This window comes from Lepidochelys kempii, chromosome 14, assembly GCF_965140285.1.
Source record: "Lepidochelys kempii isolate rLepKem1 chromosome 14, rLepKem1.hap1, whole genome shotgun sequence".
Classification (NCBI taxonomy): Eukaryota; Metazoa; Chordata; order Testudines; family Cheloniidae; genus Lepidochelys; species Lepidochelys kempii.
Genome location: NC_136393.1, coordinates 9302515 through 9319761, shown reverse-complemented (window position 1 = coordinate 9319761; position 17247 = coordinate 9302515). Strand labels below are relative to the sequence as shown.

Below are 17247 nucleotides of genomic sequence, written 5' to 3'. Positions count from 1 at the left end.
TGACTGCCTATGTAATCACAGTAGTAAGGAATCCCTGCACAGCACCCTTTATCCCAGGATCTCAACTCTGACCCCATATTACAGATGCGGAGTCTGACAGACAGGGAGAGTAAGGCCAATTTTGTCAAAAGCAAGGACCGATCTTGGGCATCCAGTCTGAGATACCTTGGGCTTGATATTCAGAAGTACAGGGCCCTCACAATCCACATAAATACAGTTGGGGCTATGGGCCGACACTCTCTTGACAATTAAGCCTAAATTGGGCACACCATATCAGAGACCACTTTTGTCTTGCCTTTAGGCCCACAGTGAATCAGTGCCAGAACTGGGGACAGGACTCAGGGGCCATGACTCCGAGGCCCTGATTCACCATTACCCTGCACCTTGTGTAGTTACTTCTGCCACTTCAAAGGGAACGCAGACACCCCAGCATCATGAGGTAGTGTTTTATCCCCACTCTGTGCCGGTGTCAATGAATATTGGGCAACAGTGAATTGGGCCTTTTGTCCTCTGCTCTAATCACAGAGAAACATTCTCTCCTCTCGCTGCTAGGGCTGGGTGAAAGTTCAGAGGGCTGGTCCAGTCAAGCAGCCGGACATCTGGATGTTTTTCTTTGTATCTGGACTGTTTTAGTCTGCAGATCAGGCTGGAAATCTTGCAAGCAAAATGTATGGTGAGGCTGCCTGCACTTACTGATATGTTCCAGCCTGCCTGAAACACCCAGAGTGGCTTGCTTTTCCTGCTGAAACGAGGAAGTGCCTGTAGGCCGGGGGGTGTGTGTGTGTGTGAAATGTTTCAACTGAACTCTTCTGAATCTCTGAGAAAAAGGTCTGGGTTGGATCCTCATTTTATTTATTTGAACGAGTTCATCATCATCTGGCCCTGAGCAATCTGCTTCTCAAGCTCTGCTTGTCCCTGTACCCCCCAATAACCTTGCCAGTGGAGCTGCCTCTGCCTCTCCAGGAGACCTGATTAATCAGGCTGGTTTCTGTTCACCCTCTTATTCCAAAATCTTTTAACAGGCTAATCCTGCATCCAGTGAAATCAATAGCACAGCTCCCGATTGACTTGAATGGTGTTTCAGGCCCTAGATCAGTTTTGAGCCACATGGTTTTACGTTCCTGGATTTTTGCTCTGAGTTTATCCAAACTAAACACTGTGAAGCCAAACCATAAAGCAACAATTAATTGATTTAAGGCCAGAAGGAACCACTAGATCATCTAGTCTGACCCCCTGGCTAACCCAGGCTCTAGAATTTCACCCAGGAAAGTCTAATGCGCTACCAAATATGCAGACCCACAAGAATTATGATCCACGCTGTATCTGATGATTGCTGGGGGCCGAAGATCTGCTGTATCACCAGCTGTGATCTGAGTTTTGTCATGAAACCAGGCAATTCACTCTCAGGAAATGAATGGATGCATTCTGAGCTTCAATAAACATTTTGTTGGGCCTCAAAAAGTTTTGCATGGCTGGTTTCATTTCTCTGTTCAAAATAAATTTAAGCCTGAACCAAATCCCGAGATCAGAGCTCCCCTGAACTTTGGGGAAGTTTGGGTCACATACTGAACTTAGGCTAAGTCCACACTGCAGTTGGAGGCATGATTGCAGCATATGTAGTTATCCCTGTGCTAGCTTTAATCTAGCTAGCACAGCTAAAAATAGCAATGAAGACAGAGCAGCATCGGCTTCAGTCTGGGCTAGCAATATGAGTACATACCTAGGTGTCTTGTGCAGATTAAAGCTAGTGTGGGTATGCCACCTGACCTGCAATCACCCCTTCAGTTGCAGTGTAGACATAACCTGTGTGGCTCAGACCCCGCTCTAACTTAAATCATAGTTTGGGTCTTCATTGTGATAGGACATGCTTACTGAGACATGCTTGTTCTATATGATTTCTCTGGGCAAGATTCTGATACTTGTGTTGAGTGGCACCATACTCCACAAATGATCCCATTGGTCAACCTCCTAGAGCTACTTCAGGCCTGTTCAGCACCCCAGAATCCTCCATAGTGCCAAGTGCTAAAGTCATGACTCCAACCCTGGCCCAGTGCAGCCTCTGTGGTCCACTGGGATCACTTGTGGAGTAGGCCCCATCAGTATGAGCAAAGAGATCAGAATCTGGCCCAATTTATTTTTATGTCTAGAGCTTTGTCTCTTGATTCCCATCCATCAGTTTGTTTTATTTTTGTCTCTTGCTTTTTATTTACTTTATCCCGCTTGTCTTTTCCAGTCCATTTTAAAACTGAACTGCTCTTTTCAACCTGTCTTTAACAAGAAGAATGGAGGAATCCCTGTACTGCTGGCTAAAGGTTTGAAGTAGACTGCCACAGAACTTGCAGATGTTCAGCTGCTTTCAGAATCAGGCTGATTGTGTGTGAAATGAAATGGCCACAAGAGAGCGGCAGAGGACAAGGAATGGGAGAACGGCTGGCTCTAGTTATTGACCAAGCTGAAAATGGATATGATACCTTTAAGGAGACATTTTTCTGAGCAGTCCTATTTCGGTTCACTTCCCCTTGAAGAGGCTTCTTGTATAATGAGACTCTTAAGCGGGTGATGATTAATTTCAGCCAGATCTCTTGTTGCTAACACTCAGTCCTGGGCAGCCAGGCTTTGTGTGTTTAGCAGAAGGCAGCTCATTGCATGACACTGAGACAAACACCCAAAACAAACTCGGAAGGAGGGAGGCATCTCATGGAAAAGCGTATTTCCAGCCAAAACCAGATCCCAGATCTGTACTGCCCCAAACTTGGAGAGGTTTGAGATCCTGATCTGCCTTTGTGATTGGAGCCCATCTCTATGGACAACTCCCTGTGAATATTATTATAGATCTAATGATTTAGATTATACAGTGGCAAATATTTGCCAAGATAGAATTCCGACCTGGGGTTGGACTCCTACGTAACAGACGGGTGAAAAGGGAATAGAGGGCTCCTCCCCCTCTGAGCTCACTGGTGGACAATCTTTCATAAGCATAAAAGAAACTGAAAGTTCTGTCTTTTCTCTCTCCTGGGGGCCATGGCGACTGCTGCTAATCCTGTCAAAAATCTCCAGGACGAAGTGACTTGTTCTCTTTGCCTGGACTATTTTAAAGACCCAATAATAATCACAAAATGTTCCCACAGCTTCTGCCGAGCCTGTATCACCCAGCACTGCAAGGACCCAGGAACCGATGTCCGCTGTCCTCATTGTAGGAAGAGCTTTCAGCAGGAAAACTTAATCTCAAACAGGCCGCTGGCCAACATGGTGGAAATAGTCCAGCAGTGTCTGAACAGAACTGCCAAAAAACAGGGAGAGGAAAGTGAGGCAGAGAAACACCAGGAAGTATTGAAACTCTTTGGTGAAGATGATCAAGAAGCCAGTGAAGCCTGGGCTCGGAATTCTCAAGCTGGGCTTCCCCCAGACAGGAGAGCATGGGAGACCAAGGTATTTACTGTGTGCTGCATATTTAAATAAATAATAATAATAAAGTAATCAATAATACCTAACACTTGTAAGAACTATAGGGCCTGATGTGGAGGGAGGGATAGCTCAGTGGTTTGAGCTTTGGCCTGCTAAACCCAGGGTTGTGAACTCAATCCTTGAGGGGGCCATATAGGGACATGGGGCAAAAATTGGGGATTGGTCCTGCTTTGAGCAGGGGGTTGGACTAGATGACCTCTTGAGGTCCCTTCCAACCCTGATAATGGTTCTATGTCAATTGGGAGTTGAGGGTGCTCAGCATACTCAGTAAGTACCTTGCAGGACTGGGCCATAATTCAGGATATACTTCCCCGGGGTTGTGAGAAGAGAGTTTGGCTATGTCTTTGCCAAAAAGTTAACACTGCTCTCACAACATTCATTTTGCATTTTCTGACTACTTTGTGTTTGCTTTCCCACATCACCATGACAGTAACGTTAGTGGGCAGATGTAAGGGAAACAGGAAGCCAGATTACTTTTCCTAAAGCAGCTTTTATTTCTGGTAACGACTAATGGCGTGAGGACCTGATCCAAAGCCCACTGAAGTCAATGGAAAGACAAAGGGGCTGTCCAGGTGTAATTGAGGTGCACTGTACATACCAAGGTACAACCATCTAACTAATACTACTTGACTGATTGGCACCTAGATATCACAGTGATGGGCACACGTTGGGCCCAATTCAACTCTCATTGAAGTCAGTAAGAGTCATTCCGTAACACCTCACTGTAGCAGTTCTCAACCAGGGGTCCATGGCCCCCTCAGGGGGTCTGCCAAGCAGTGCTGCCATTTGATTCACTGGGTCCCAGGGCAGAAAGCCAAAGCCCCGCTGCCCTGAACCCCACCACACAGAGCTGAAGCTGAAGCCTGAGTAGCTTAGCTTTGCAGGACCCCCTGTGGTGTGGGACCCCAGGGCAATTGCCCTGCTTGCAACCCCCTAATGCTGACTCTGACTTTTATGTACAGAAAAACAGTTGTGGCACTGGTGGGCCATGGAGTTTTTATAGCATATTCGGGGGCCTCAAAGACAAAAGTTGGGAACCCCTCCTGCAGATAATCAAAACCACTCCACGTATTCAATGGGTGGAAGGAGTTAATGTTACCATGAGAACCTTGACATCTGCATTTCCTGCCCTTCTTGTCTTTCAGTTTTCAGCCTTAAAGTTATTTTAATGTCATCTTTTATTCATTTGCACTTTATTTCTTTTAAAAACTAAATAATTACTGATATGTGTCACAGTTGCCCCTAGAGATCTGAGCCAGGATCAGAGACCCTTGCACTAGGCTGTGTATAGACACACACAGTGCCCCTCCCCAAACAGCAAACAGTCCAACTAAAATAGCAAAGACAAGAAAAATACCTTAATCCCTCCAGGACTAATATACTGATTAAAAACTCGCTGTAGTGCAGGTAGCTTTGTCCAGCATGATTAATAATGGGTATATTGTATTTTTGGATCCACTTTTGTTGTAATCCTCTCTGCAGTTGCTCTTTCATTTCTTAATTTAAAAAATTATTATTTACTATTATGGGACCAAATAACAGCAGGTGAAATTTAGGGGCTCGAGACACTAAGTAACTAATTTATGGCTGCAGTGCCTTCATGGTATGAATTGCACCCACATTAAAATTCTGCAGCTCTGACAGGAGAGGCTCAGTTAGGTTGGGCTGAAAACCAGGCAGTTGGATTGATGTGGAACAGATATTCTGGAGAGGTAGATTTCCTGGGCTTGCCTCTCACAAATACATTAGTGGTGCAGGGTGACTTTCACAAGGCCAAACCTCAGCCACCTGGGAAAGTCTCTCCATGCAGGCCATGCTATTTTGGGGCACCACTGGCTTCCCTTTTGGGGGGAAGAGGTGTATTTAATCATTGTCCTTCGCCCAGTCTGTGTTTGTTGCGAAATCTAGTAGTGTTGTTGTTTCTCTTTTGCTCCCAAGGCCATGTGGATCGAATGCTAGTGTAGCGAATGATTTTGGACAGGGCGCTTTAGCAAATAATTCAGCCCCTGGGGAGATGTGTGTGTGGTTAAATTAGACTCACCTACCTTTGGTATAATGACAGGTTTCAGAGTCGCAGCTGTGTTAGTCTATATCCCCAAAAAGAACAGGAGGACTTGTGGCACCTTAGAGACTAACAAATTTATTAGAGCATAAGCGTTCGTGGGCTACAGCCCACTTCATCGGATGCAAAGAATGGAACATATAGTAAGAAGATATATATACAAACAGAGATGGTCCCACCTTCTTCTTACTATTCTATGCATCCGATGCAGTGCGCTGTAGCCCACGAAAGCTTATGCTCTAATAAATGTGTTAGTCTCTAAGGTGCCACAAGTCCTCCTGTTCTTCTTTCTACCTTTGGTATGGTGCTTGCAGCCTCTGGGGCAAGGTATCCTCCAAGCTGGGGCCCCACGGAGTGAGGGAGAGAAGGGGAGGGTGTTTGCAGCCCCTCCGGGCTGGAGTTGGGCGGGAACTTTGCAGCCCCTGAGGGGGATCCCACGCCTGGCGGGGTGGATGGGTCTGCAGCTCCTAATGCAGAGCCCCCGCCCCTGCCTAGGCGGGGCCCAGGGGAAGGAGGGCGGAGCTGGCCCTCCCCAGCCATGGCTGCGCTGCCTGTATGGCTGGGTCCCGGCGACCTCAGGTGCCCCATCTGCCTGGGGCTGCTGCAGAGCCCGGCCACCCTGCCATGCGGCCCCAGCTTCCAGCCAGCAGCACCTGCCCTCTGGCCCGGCTCTGTCTGCGCCCCTGGCTTGTCCTCCCCCAGCTCATTTCCTGGCGCCAGGGAGCTGTCTACTTGAGGGTCCTCATCAGCCAGCTGCTGCTGGCCACTCATTCCACCCTGTCTCCCTGGCTCTCCCAGCCCTCTGCTGTGGATCCTGGGTGGAAGCAGGGATAGTCAGGAGCCCTGTGGCAGTGACTCTCAACCTTTCCAGAGGACTGTCCCCCTTTCAGGAGTCTGATTGGTCTTGTGTACCCCCAAGTTTCACCTCATTTTGAAACGACTAAAAATACAAACGGTCACAGAGCACTAGTACTGACAAATTGCTCCCTTTCTCGTTTTTTACCATATCATTATAAAATAAATCAACTGGAATATAAATATTGTCCTTACATTTCAGTGTATACAGAACAGTATAAACAAGTCATTGTCTGTATGAAATTGTAGTTTGTACTGATTTTGCTAGTGCTTTTTATGTAGTCTGTTGTAAAACTAGGCAAATATTTAAGTGAGGTGATGTACCCCCGGAAGATCTCTGCGTACCCCCAGGGGTACGCATACTCCTGCTTGAGAACCACTGCCCTATGGGACCCCCCACAGGTAGGGGCCTGAGGAGAAAAGGAGCAGCTACCCAGCACCACTCTGAGTTCTGCTGGAGAGGGTTGGTTAGAAAGACTGTACTGCTGGGCCGTCTGTGTCATGTAGTACCTTGTGTCAAAGGCTGCAGAGAGGTCCCGTCTTATGAGCATGGAGATCTTATCTGACTTCAGTGGCCATATGAGCATGGAGATCTTATCTGACTTCTTATTCACCACAGTTGCAGCTCCATGAGGATAAGAGCAGTGAAAGATACAGTTATTATTAACTATTATGAATATTTATTATTTGGATAGTGGTAGCATCTAGGAAGCCCCCATCAGAGATCAGCTTTAGGCACCCCATTGCTTTAGGCACCCTACACAAAATACAATGAAGAGACAGTCCCTACAGTCTCTGGCCCTGGTCCAACAAGGCAGTTAAACTCATGACAAAATTTTAAGTATGTGAGTAGTTCCATCAACTTCAGTGGGATTAGCGTCATGCTTAAAGTTAGGTTTCAGAGTAACAGCCGTGTTAGTCTGTATTTGCAAAAAGAAAAGGAGTACTTGTGGCACCTTAGAGACTAACCAATTTATTTGAGCATGAGCTTTCGTGAGCTACAGCTCACTTCATCGGATGCATACCGTGGAAACTGCAGCAGACTTTATATACACACAGAGATCATGATGCACTCACAGAGTGAGTCTCTGTGTGTATATAATATCATGATCTCTGTGTGTATATAATGTCTGCTGCAGTTTCCACGGTATGCATCCGATGAAGTGAGCTGTAGCTCACGAAAGCTCATGCTCAAATAAATTGGTTAGTCTCTAAGGTGCCACAAGTACTCCTTTTCTTTATGCTTAAAGTTAATTATATACTGCTTAAATACTTTGCAGGACCTGGGGCTCAGTAAGGCAGTGTTAACAAGGCACAGGTTTTTTTCCCACCATGGCCTTTAATCCTATCACATTTTCTACTGGGGTTCTATAAATAAACATTCATATGTTTCACTTTAAAGGCAAAATTGGAAATAAGTGAGGTCTCCAAGCAAATTGAAATAGCCCAAGATGCCATCAGCAGCAGCAAGCAGGCCAGCGCTGAAATGAATGTATGTATACACATGATCAACCCCTCTTAATTTATGCGTTTACCCATCACTGAGAGATGCATGACCACCTTTATTTAGGACCACAAGGGGCAAGGGGTCTGCCCAGGATCATCCACCTGTGCGTCCACCTTTTACTCCCGCACCCCTGGTGGTGTTCTCTGAGGAGTGTTGGATATGGCATCAGCTGTTATTATAACTATGCTCCGGAGCTGGTCAGAGTGGTTGCTCCAATCTTATGGATGCTATTTGCCTCTTTTGCCTGCCTCCGAGGAGTTGCATGTGATATGTCTGTGCCTCTCACAGCCCTGAGTGCAAGGGACTGAGCTAGAATCTCAGTCTCCGTGTTACGACACTGGCTGAGGACTGCTGTCCTTTCAGTAGCCCAACTCTGTATTCCTTGAGCAACCCAAAACTCCCATTGCAGCCAATGCAGGATTTTGCCAAGTATGTGTATTTATTAAGAGCACTGTCTTCCTCTGAATAAAAATAATCGTGCTGAAATGAAGTGGTCACTTGCCAGAGCGGGTTAGATCAGGCTTTAGATGCTGATGTTCCTCACCTCCTTGTTGCTAACAGAACTCACTCCACATCTGCTACCTTTCAGGAATATGTGTCTCATATCAAAGGCTTGATTACTGAAGACTTCTGTGCCATGAAACAGTACCTTGAAACACAAGAGAGAGCCACACTGATGGTCATTGGACAAGAGCAACAAGTGACTCAACAGAAAATAGAAGAAATGATTGGCCATCTCACTGCGAAATTGAACATGCTCACAGAAATCAAAACCCAGCTGCAGAACAGGCTGCAAAATAACACGATGGAGCAGATGAGCGTAAGTAGAAATCTGTGGGCCAATGAGCATGTACTGGGCATGTGCAACTTTCACTACCTGCATTAGTGCTCTTCCTCAGACTTCCCAATGCTGCGCTCTCACTGGTGCAGAACAACCAGGGTAGTAACAGTGAGAGCAGTAGTGTAGATCGGATGCTGCCATTTAGACCTGCTCTGAGCAGGGTTAGACAACACGGGAGTTACAGCGCCAGCAGCTGGTCTAAGTAGGGCTCCCACCACGGCGGCTACTGGGAGAGCTTACAGGTGAGGAATTTGAAAAAAAAAAAAGTGTTGACCGACCTTCTGGGTGCAGATTCAGAACCAAAGGTTTTTTTTGTAGAGGGAGGCAAGCTTGTTTGTATGGTGGCTTAATGAACAAGTCTTTCATCTCTAGAGACTGGTGTTTTTAAATACAGCTCTCACTCAAATCCAAAGCAAAGATAAGATCCAATTATTCGGTTATATTTCCCTTTTACAGACAAAGGGCATGTTTACATATAAAAGTATAAGAGTCTTATAAAATCATTAAATATATATTAAATGTGCTTTTGAAAACTGCCTGCCCAGAGCTCCTAACAGAGCCCATTTTGACACCACTTTGACACCGCTCTTGCAGAGCATTTTTGGGGGATAGCAGGAGGAAGGCACAATGGTGCTGAGTAGCCAGACCTTGGGCCTGGGCATTACCATTAGAACCACTGGGAGAAGGGAAATCAACACTGGATCCTGCACCTGGATCCAGATGTACAAAAAGCCACAATCTGACAATTGAGAAAGAAGGCTGTATTAGTTAAAAAAACAACCTGGTTTAGAGGAGAAATGAAGGTAGCTATTAAAAATATATATATATATAACAAATGGAAGAAAGAGGAATATAAATCAGAAGATAGGAATTGTAGAAAAGTGATAAGGGAAGCAAAGTGATGAAAGAAGAAATATATGACCAGCAGAGTCAAGGACAATAAGAAGGAGTTTTTAAAGTTTATTAGGATAAAAAATAATCCTAATGATGGTATTGGTCCATTACTAGATGGAAATTGTTGAATTATTAATAATAATACAGAAAAGGCAGAAATGTTCAATAAATATTTCCATTCTGTATTAGGGGAAAAGAAGAGATGATGAAATCATGTCATATGATAAGCCTCTTCCCATTCCACTAGTATCTCAGGAGGATCTTAAACAACAGCTGCTTAAGTTAGATATTTTTAAATCAGCAGGTCTAGATAACTTGCATTGAAAAGCTCTAAAAGAACAGGCTGAGGAGCTCACTGGTCTCTTAACTTTGATTTTCAATAAGTCTTGGAACACTGGGGGGAGTGGGTTCCAAAAAACTGGAAGAAAGCTAATTTGTAAATATTTTAAAGGGGTAAATAGGATGACCCAGGGAATTATAGGCCTGTTGGTGTGATGTTGATCTGGGGCAAGATGGAAAAGGCGATATGGGATTCAATTAATAAAGAATTAGTGGAGGGTAATTAATTAATGTAAATCAGCACGGGTTTATAGGAGACAGATCCTGTCAAACTAACGACATCTTTTTTTTTATGAGATTACAAATTTGGTTGATAAAAGTAATAGTGCTAATGTTATATACTTAGACTTCTGTAAGGCATTTTACGTGGTCCTGCACAACATTTTGTTTAAAAAACTAGAATGATATAAAATTAACATGGCACACATTAAATGGATTAAAAACTGGCTAACTGATAGGTCTCAAAATGTAATCACCACTGAAAGGTGATTGTTTCTAGTGGGGTTCTGCGGGGATCAGTTCTTGGCCTTATGCTATTTAACCGGCTAACATAATTCTTGGATGCATAAACAGGGGAATCTCGAGTAGGAGTAGAGAAGTTATATTACCTCTGTATTTGACACTGGTGCAAATGCTGCTGGAATACTGTGTCCAGTTCTGGTGTCCACAATTCAAGAAGGATGTTGAAAAATTGGAGAGGGTTCAGGAAGAGCCAGGAGGTTGATTAAAGTATTAAAACACAAACCTTATGATGAAAGGCTCAAGCAGCTCAATCTATTTAGCTTAACAAACAGAAGGTTAAGTAGTGACTTGATTACAGTTTATAAATACCTACGTGGGGTACAGATATTTGATAATCGGCTCTTCAATCTAGCAGAGAAAGGTATAACAAGATCTAATGGCTGGTAGTTGGAGCTACATAAATTTAGACTGGAAATAAGGATGATTAACCATTGAAACAATACCAAGGGTTGTGATGAATTCTCTGTCATTGGCAATTTTTACATTTTTAAAGTTTGGAATATTTTTCTAAAAGATATGCTCTACTCATTTTTTCAGGGACGTTCTATGGCATGTGTTATACAGGCGGTCTTATTAGATGATCACAGTGATCTCTTCTGGCATTGGACTCTATTAATCTAAGACTGATTAGTTTTCAGAAACTCTAATTTCTCCCCCCAGATTTCTAGAGTCTGAGAAGAAAGTCTAGAGAGAAAGAAATCATATCTGTGGGGGTCGGGTGGCTGTTTATTTAGACAAACTATGATCTGACTACAGAGACAAGTCACTGTATGAGTTCTGTTGGAGAAAATATGTTATTTTCATTTTTGATCAAGAACATCTCTTTCAATATTTTCAGCAGGGTTTCAGGTTCTTCTCCTCTGATCACAATATTATAAAGAAAACTCTCTCTGTAAAGTATAAGATTTCTGGAGAGCTTACTGGTACTTTCCTCTCCTGACTTTATGAAGTCACCAGAAATTCTTGATGGAATTATTGCCATTTGTTTAGCTCAAGCTACCCTTGCATTCATCTTTTCTGTCGTTGTTAGGATACATCATCCAAAAGAGAAATTTACATAGGCTCTCCGATAATAATGAATAAAATTACTCTTGATGCTAAGAAGATTTGTGTTGTCACAAGTGCTGTAGAAGAGCTCAAGAAGCAATTGGAAATGTTAATATTGAAGAAATATCCTGCCCAGCTGCCACAAGGTACATTTACTTTATTTGTGTCTTCTTTTGTTGTGAAACCTCTTGACTTGTTACAGGACTTGATCGTACAAGGTGCTGCTGAGCAACTCCTGGAGGGTCTGTGCACTGTCACCTCTCTTTGAAGTCAACACCTTGTTCGGCACCTTGTTTGCAGGGTTGTACTTATATTACGTAGAGGGACACTGCTAGGAAGTTTGGGCTCAAAATGTAAGATTTGTTTTTAAAAAGTATTGCTGAGTATAATAGAAATAGAGAGGTGTTTGTAGCATTTTTTAAAACTCTGGGGTTTTTTTTGAGGTGGAGGGAGTGTTCCAAATTCCCTTACAGTTTTGAAGACCAAAATAATAATGTGCTATTCCATGGACCATGGGAACCAGAAAGTGAAACTGACTAGAAGCAATTTGGAAACAGATCAGTTATGTTTCATTCTCTGTTTACTCTTTTAGATATCAATGTTAAACGATTTTCCTAAAAGAAATGCTGACCAGAAGTAGAGTCTTTACTAAGAATGGGCCAAATTCCCAAGTTCTTGCTCACAGAGAGTTGTGCTTTAGCAAGGACTTTGGGATTTGGCTCAATATTTGCTCATGTTCCTAGTACAGTTCTTATGCTTAAGAAGGGGGCCTATCCACGTAGCAGATGATTAGGAGAACTTCAACCTAAGGACCACAGGCCTAGAGTAGAAATGATTACTTATAAAGCACTATGTGCTAGGTGCTGTACAAACAGAAATAAAGACATGGTCCCTGCCCTAAACTTTTCAAATGCAATAAGAAACTGAACGAGAGTCTCATTTCCCCATTAATGAGAAAACTTCAGAATAATGTAACCAAGAGGGAGTTAGCTGTGAGCAGATCCTCCCTAGTGAATGTTTCCAATGAGTAGTCTCTTTTGATTTTTTGTTATTCTCCTTTCAAGTATAGTCTTTGTACTGTGGGGACTGGGGTACCAGTTCTGCAAACACTTATTCACATGCTTAATTTTAAGCATGCATATAGGTGTTTGCAGGATTGGGACCCTATGCAGCAGGCAGCAACAGAAGTACAAAGTATTAACATAAAAGCAAAGTTGTTTCCAAAACACTTGTGCCAAAAAACCTTTCACCAGAACTGTACAGATTAATGTTGAGAGTGACTCAGATGTACAAAGAGAGTTCCAAGTGGCAGTCTTGCAAATTTGCATTACAGTGTTACTTCAAATCACAGAGACAGTTCCATGAGTGGAAGTATTGAATGTTTTAGAAATACTCATGCAATTACACATACCACAGTGTTGAGCACAGTATAGGAACCTGTATAATAGAGAGTTAATTTGTGATTACTTGTACAAATCATGCCTAACTGGTCTGTTACACATCTAATTGGTCATATGTAGGTACAGTGACTGCACCTGCATGCAAAATGTTTTGATAATTATGGATGTAAAATATATATACCAACTGCACAAATATCTTTGCATGAGTAATTGCATACACATTCATCTAGAAATGTAGGTCAGAGAGCCTTTTTAAAAATGCCAGCTATTATATTTTTCCTATTTGACATGTACAGTAACTATTAGCCATTGCAACTGTATTTTGGTTCATGAATCTGTTGTTTGCCTTTTATTCAAAGAAACCCCTAACAGATTTTTTTTCCCTCCACATTTATTAGAACCTGTAGCTTTGCGTCAGGAGAGGAGTGTCTGTTCCACATCTGTGGTGTCTGCATTTGACAATCCAGAACCGGTTATTTCAAGTCAGTTTTCTCAGTGTAAGTATGTAAACCAATGTGACCACTGGATAGCAATATTAAAATGAAGGATTTTAGAATGTTCACCAACAGGGCCAGACCCTCACCTGCTCTGATTTGGTGTAGCTTCATTGACGTAAGAGGAGCAATGCCCATTTACACCAGCTAAGGATCTGGCTATTTACTTTTCAATAAATTATTTATTTTAAAAGAAGAAATTTTCACAACATAATACAAAGTACTGAATCTGTAGCTTAACCACTATTCAAACATATCAGTCTAAAAACTATACGGTAACTTGTTCAAATGAACTCGTGTTTACTTCGATTCTGATGGGGGTGGTAAGTATTCCATTTATATCGGTAATGGGATCATTGTGTTGTAAGACTGTGATTGGGGACAGAGTCCAAGTTGTAGGTACCCTTAGCGTCTGCTGAAGTCTGTGAGCCAAATCCAGAGTCCTTAGTGAGTTTTTTCTCAGTACTGGCAGTCAGTCAGTGGAGTTTGCTTGAGTAAGGACTGGGCCCTGGATTTGGCCCCTGGAATTCAGTGGGAATTAATGGTTCTCAGCAATTTGCTGGACCAGGCAATTTATGAATTAATTATTAATATTATTATTATTATTTTGTTAAGCTTCAGTGTTTGCTCACTGCTAGAAAGCTGGCATTTGGATTACCCTAATGGGGTACACATCCAGCAGTATGCAGAGGGCACTTCAACTTTTGGCTGTGTTTCACCTTTGTTGAAAATGTTTCATTGCCCAGTCTCCTTGGTGCCTTCAGGTTAGAAATTTTCTATTATCTATTCTAGGGGCAGTGAACGTGACCTTTGATCCCCAAAGAATCCATCGTAACCTGGAGATCACATCTGAGAATAAGAAAGTGATTGTATCCCGTTTTCCACCTCCTTATGAACGAACTCCCAAGAGATTCTGCCTCAGCCAAGTGATGTGTTCTCAAAGTTTCTCTGAAGGACGCCATTATTGGGAAGTAAGTACCAAGGACAGCGGCGGATGGGCTGTTGGAGTTGCTGACGGAAATATTGGTAGAACAGATCAGCTGGGGAGAACTGAACTATCCTGGTGTGTGGAATGGACTGGTAAGAATAAACAGTTGTCAGCATGGCACAGGAACCAGGAAACCCAGTTAAGTGAAGACAGACCCTTGAAGGTTGGAGTTTTCCTTGATCTTGCAAACAAGCACCTGTCATTTTATTCTCTCACTCATAAAGAAACACTCTTGCATACATTTGAAATCAATATCCTACATCCTGTTTACCCTGCTTTCTGGCTGTATGGTTTGGATGAAGAAGGATCCTTAACTATAAATCATATCAACAGGGACTAGTCTGCAGTTCTTATGGAAACTGAAGATTTAAGCTGTGAATTTCAGGGTTGCAAGAATAGAGCTCTTATAGAGCTTTATGTTTTGGATGTGAGGCTTTTATATCATGATGCAGGGCTACCATCTCTAGCATAGTGGGAAGGTAACAGCTGATATGTTTTCTTCTTCTGCTTTTCTCTCTTTTCTCCCTCCTTGTTACAAATCCTGCCTGATCTGCCCTGTCTTTGTTAAAGCAGGGTCTGGGGGTGTTATGTTTAACTCGGTTACACTCCCTGTTTTCCTGCACCTTAACTTAGCTTAACTTTTTGCTCAAGCACAGGCCACAATTGTGTCTTCTCATAAAGCTTTAGGTAGAGTCAAACCTCAGAGCTATTGTATGTAAAACCCTGAATGTAGCTGTTCTTAACAGTTCCCAGTCAGCTTGAAAAAGAGAGTACCTACATTTTCATGGCACACAAACATTTAATACACTCAAAAACATTGTTAATAATATTTGGAATACTTAGGAATAATTTCTCTGAAGCTATTTAGTAATAAATCTCCTGTGTTTGCCATAGAGACCTCCCTGCTTTGTTGCTGTTACATATATCTAAATGCAAGGCTTTAACATACATTTACACTTCTGTACCTGGGTACACACATTCCTCTGTGATCTTCTTTCAGAGATGATATCTCAAATGCTATAGTGTCTAATGACTGCCACACCCTACGTCTGCATATTTTTGGTCCCTTCTAGCTGAGTTGCCCTGTCCTGCACTTGTGCACAGATGTAGTATTCAGACAAAAGTCTGTCTTCTCCCCATTGCTTTCTCTCCCCTTTCTTTGGGCCCTGCAAAATTCAAATGCTGCAGTACAGAGTACATTGACATGTGCCAAAGTGTTTGTAAGATCAAGGCCCTAAGAGTAAAATTTTGCTCTCTGATCTTCATGGAGGATCTAGGCTCCAATATTTGCGTATTTCCAACAGTGAAGATTTCTGCACGGTTAGGGAAAGCAGAACATTGGCGTTTACGGCCTTGATCTCGTAAACATTTACAAATATGCTTAACTTTAAGCACAAGTCTTCCCCCTGACTGAAGTCATTAGGACAACACTTGTGCTTAAAGGTAAGCACATTCATAAGTTTTTGCAGGAATCTAGGAATGTAGGTCTGTTGTGTGGATCCGAGAGATGATGCACATGGGATGACATGCAGGTTAATTGGCCCGGGCACATAACCACAGTGATATTTCTTTCCCCAAGTTGACTTGGAAAAGAGAGAAAGAGCAGCAACAAAGTGGGGAGCATACTGAACAGGATTTGGGCATTTCTAATTTCCCAAATGCAGGCTGATCGCGGCAGCTCCAGGACTGTAATTTGTTATTCTTTGTAAAATAACCCTCCCGTATAATCTGAAAATGGGCACTTTACATTGGTTCTGGCTTTTCATACATACCATCTGCATGTCTCATTTGCTGTCTTTTACTTTGTGTCATTGATGTGGATGATATTTTTATTAAAATATATGAAAATCTGAGTGTGTGTCTTTCATTACTGAAATCCAAATCACAATCCCATTGAAACCAATGGCAAAATTCCAAATGACTTTGATGGAATCAAGATTTAGCCCTTAGGACCTAAACCTGTTGCCTTTTCTCTGGCAAAACTCTCATTGACTTCAATAGTTTTACACCTGAGTAAGGAGTGCTGGCTTTGGCTGTTAGTTTCTAGGTTACACATACAAAATGAGGGAAGGTTACACAATACTACAGTCAGTGTGTTGTATTTCACGTGATAAACTGCAGTGTGAATGCCTGATTGGTATTTAATGGGCACTTTTTATTCAAGTTTCTGATTATTGTAACTAAATGACCCATTACCAGATACTTCTCTTTGTCTTTGTAAAATAGAAACACCATTGGAGGACACATTACCGCCTAGGCCTGTGGGAAACATGGGGGCACAGAGGTGGAAACAAAGGCCACAGAACATTTACGCCTGCAGGGTCCAGTTTGTGTGGTGTTGACCTGTGGTGCACAGGTGGCACCGGGGGGACTCTTGCCCCTCACACTCGGCTGAGAAGGAGGACTCCTCTGTGCATCCTGCTGGTTCGAGACGCATAGATGGTCTCTTTGCCCTGAGGGACAGCAATGGCCCAGGGTCCCCCGTGTTTGAAATTCTCCTCTGCCAGCCCTGGACTCAGTGTGGAGAGAGCGCGGAAAGACCCGCCCAACACACACAGACACACTCATGTTCCAGACGTGCCTGCTCCATGGGCGGCCATACGGAGCCCCTCAGCGTGGCGAGGCACACAGAGCAGGGACAGGCTGTCTACACTGGGGGTGAGTCTGTCTGACACAGCCTGGACAGACAGATTCACTCATTCCCAACACAGACACCCTCAGCACAGGCTCCACCGCCGTCCCCGACCCTGGCCCGGCCAGCAGAGCCCCGCGCCTAGTACTGGCCCCTCACCGCCAGGGGGCGCGCTCGTTCTCGCGCGCTCATGCTCTTTCC

General features: G+C 43.4%; 1 protein-coding gene across 2 annotated transcripts; it reads left to right on the top strand.

Annotated features, from left to right (window-relative positions):
* Positions 1-2871: 2871 nt before the first annotated feature.
* Positions 2872-17187, top strand: RNF135 (ring finger protein 135). 2 transcript variants are annotated; one of them, XM_078848435.1, is made up of 7 exons: positions 2872-3429; positions 7785-7874; positions 8479-8709; positions 11516-11678; positions 13331-13429; positions 14219-14397; positions 16641-17187. In XM_078848435.1, exons 1-7 carry the CDS (start codon positions 3022-3024, stop codon positions 16851-16853), a joined length of 1383 nt encoding a protein of 460 aa, XP_078704561.1. In that variant the 5' UTR covers positions 2872-3021; the 3' UTR covers positions 16854-17187. The 2 variants fall into 2 exon arrangements, with proteins under 2 accessions (XP_078704561.1, XP_073166682.1); XM_073310581.2 differs by lacking the exon at positions 16641-17187 and having other exon boundaries at positions 14219-16017.
* Positions 17188-17247: the final 60 nt, after the last annotated feature.

Coding starts and splice junctions, on each gene's coding strand:
- RNF135 (XM_073310581.2), top strand. CDS start 3,022: ATGGCGACTGCTGCTAATCCTGTCAAAAATCTCCAGGACGAAGTGACT. Junction 3,430..7,784: donor GGAGAGCATGGGAGACCAAG/GTATTTACTGTG, acceptor TTCACTTTAAAG/GCAAAATTGGAAATAAGTGA. Junction 8,710..11,515: donor ACACGATGGAGCAGATGAGC/GTAAGTAGAAAT, acceptor TGTCGTTGTTAG/GATACATCATCCAAAAGAGA.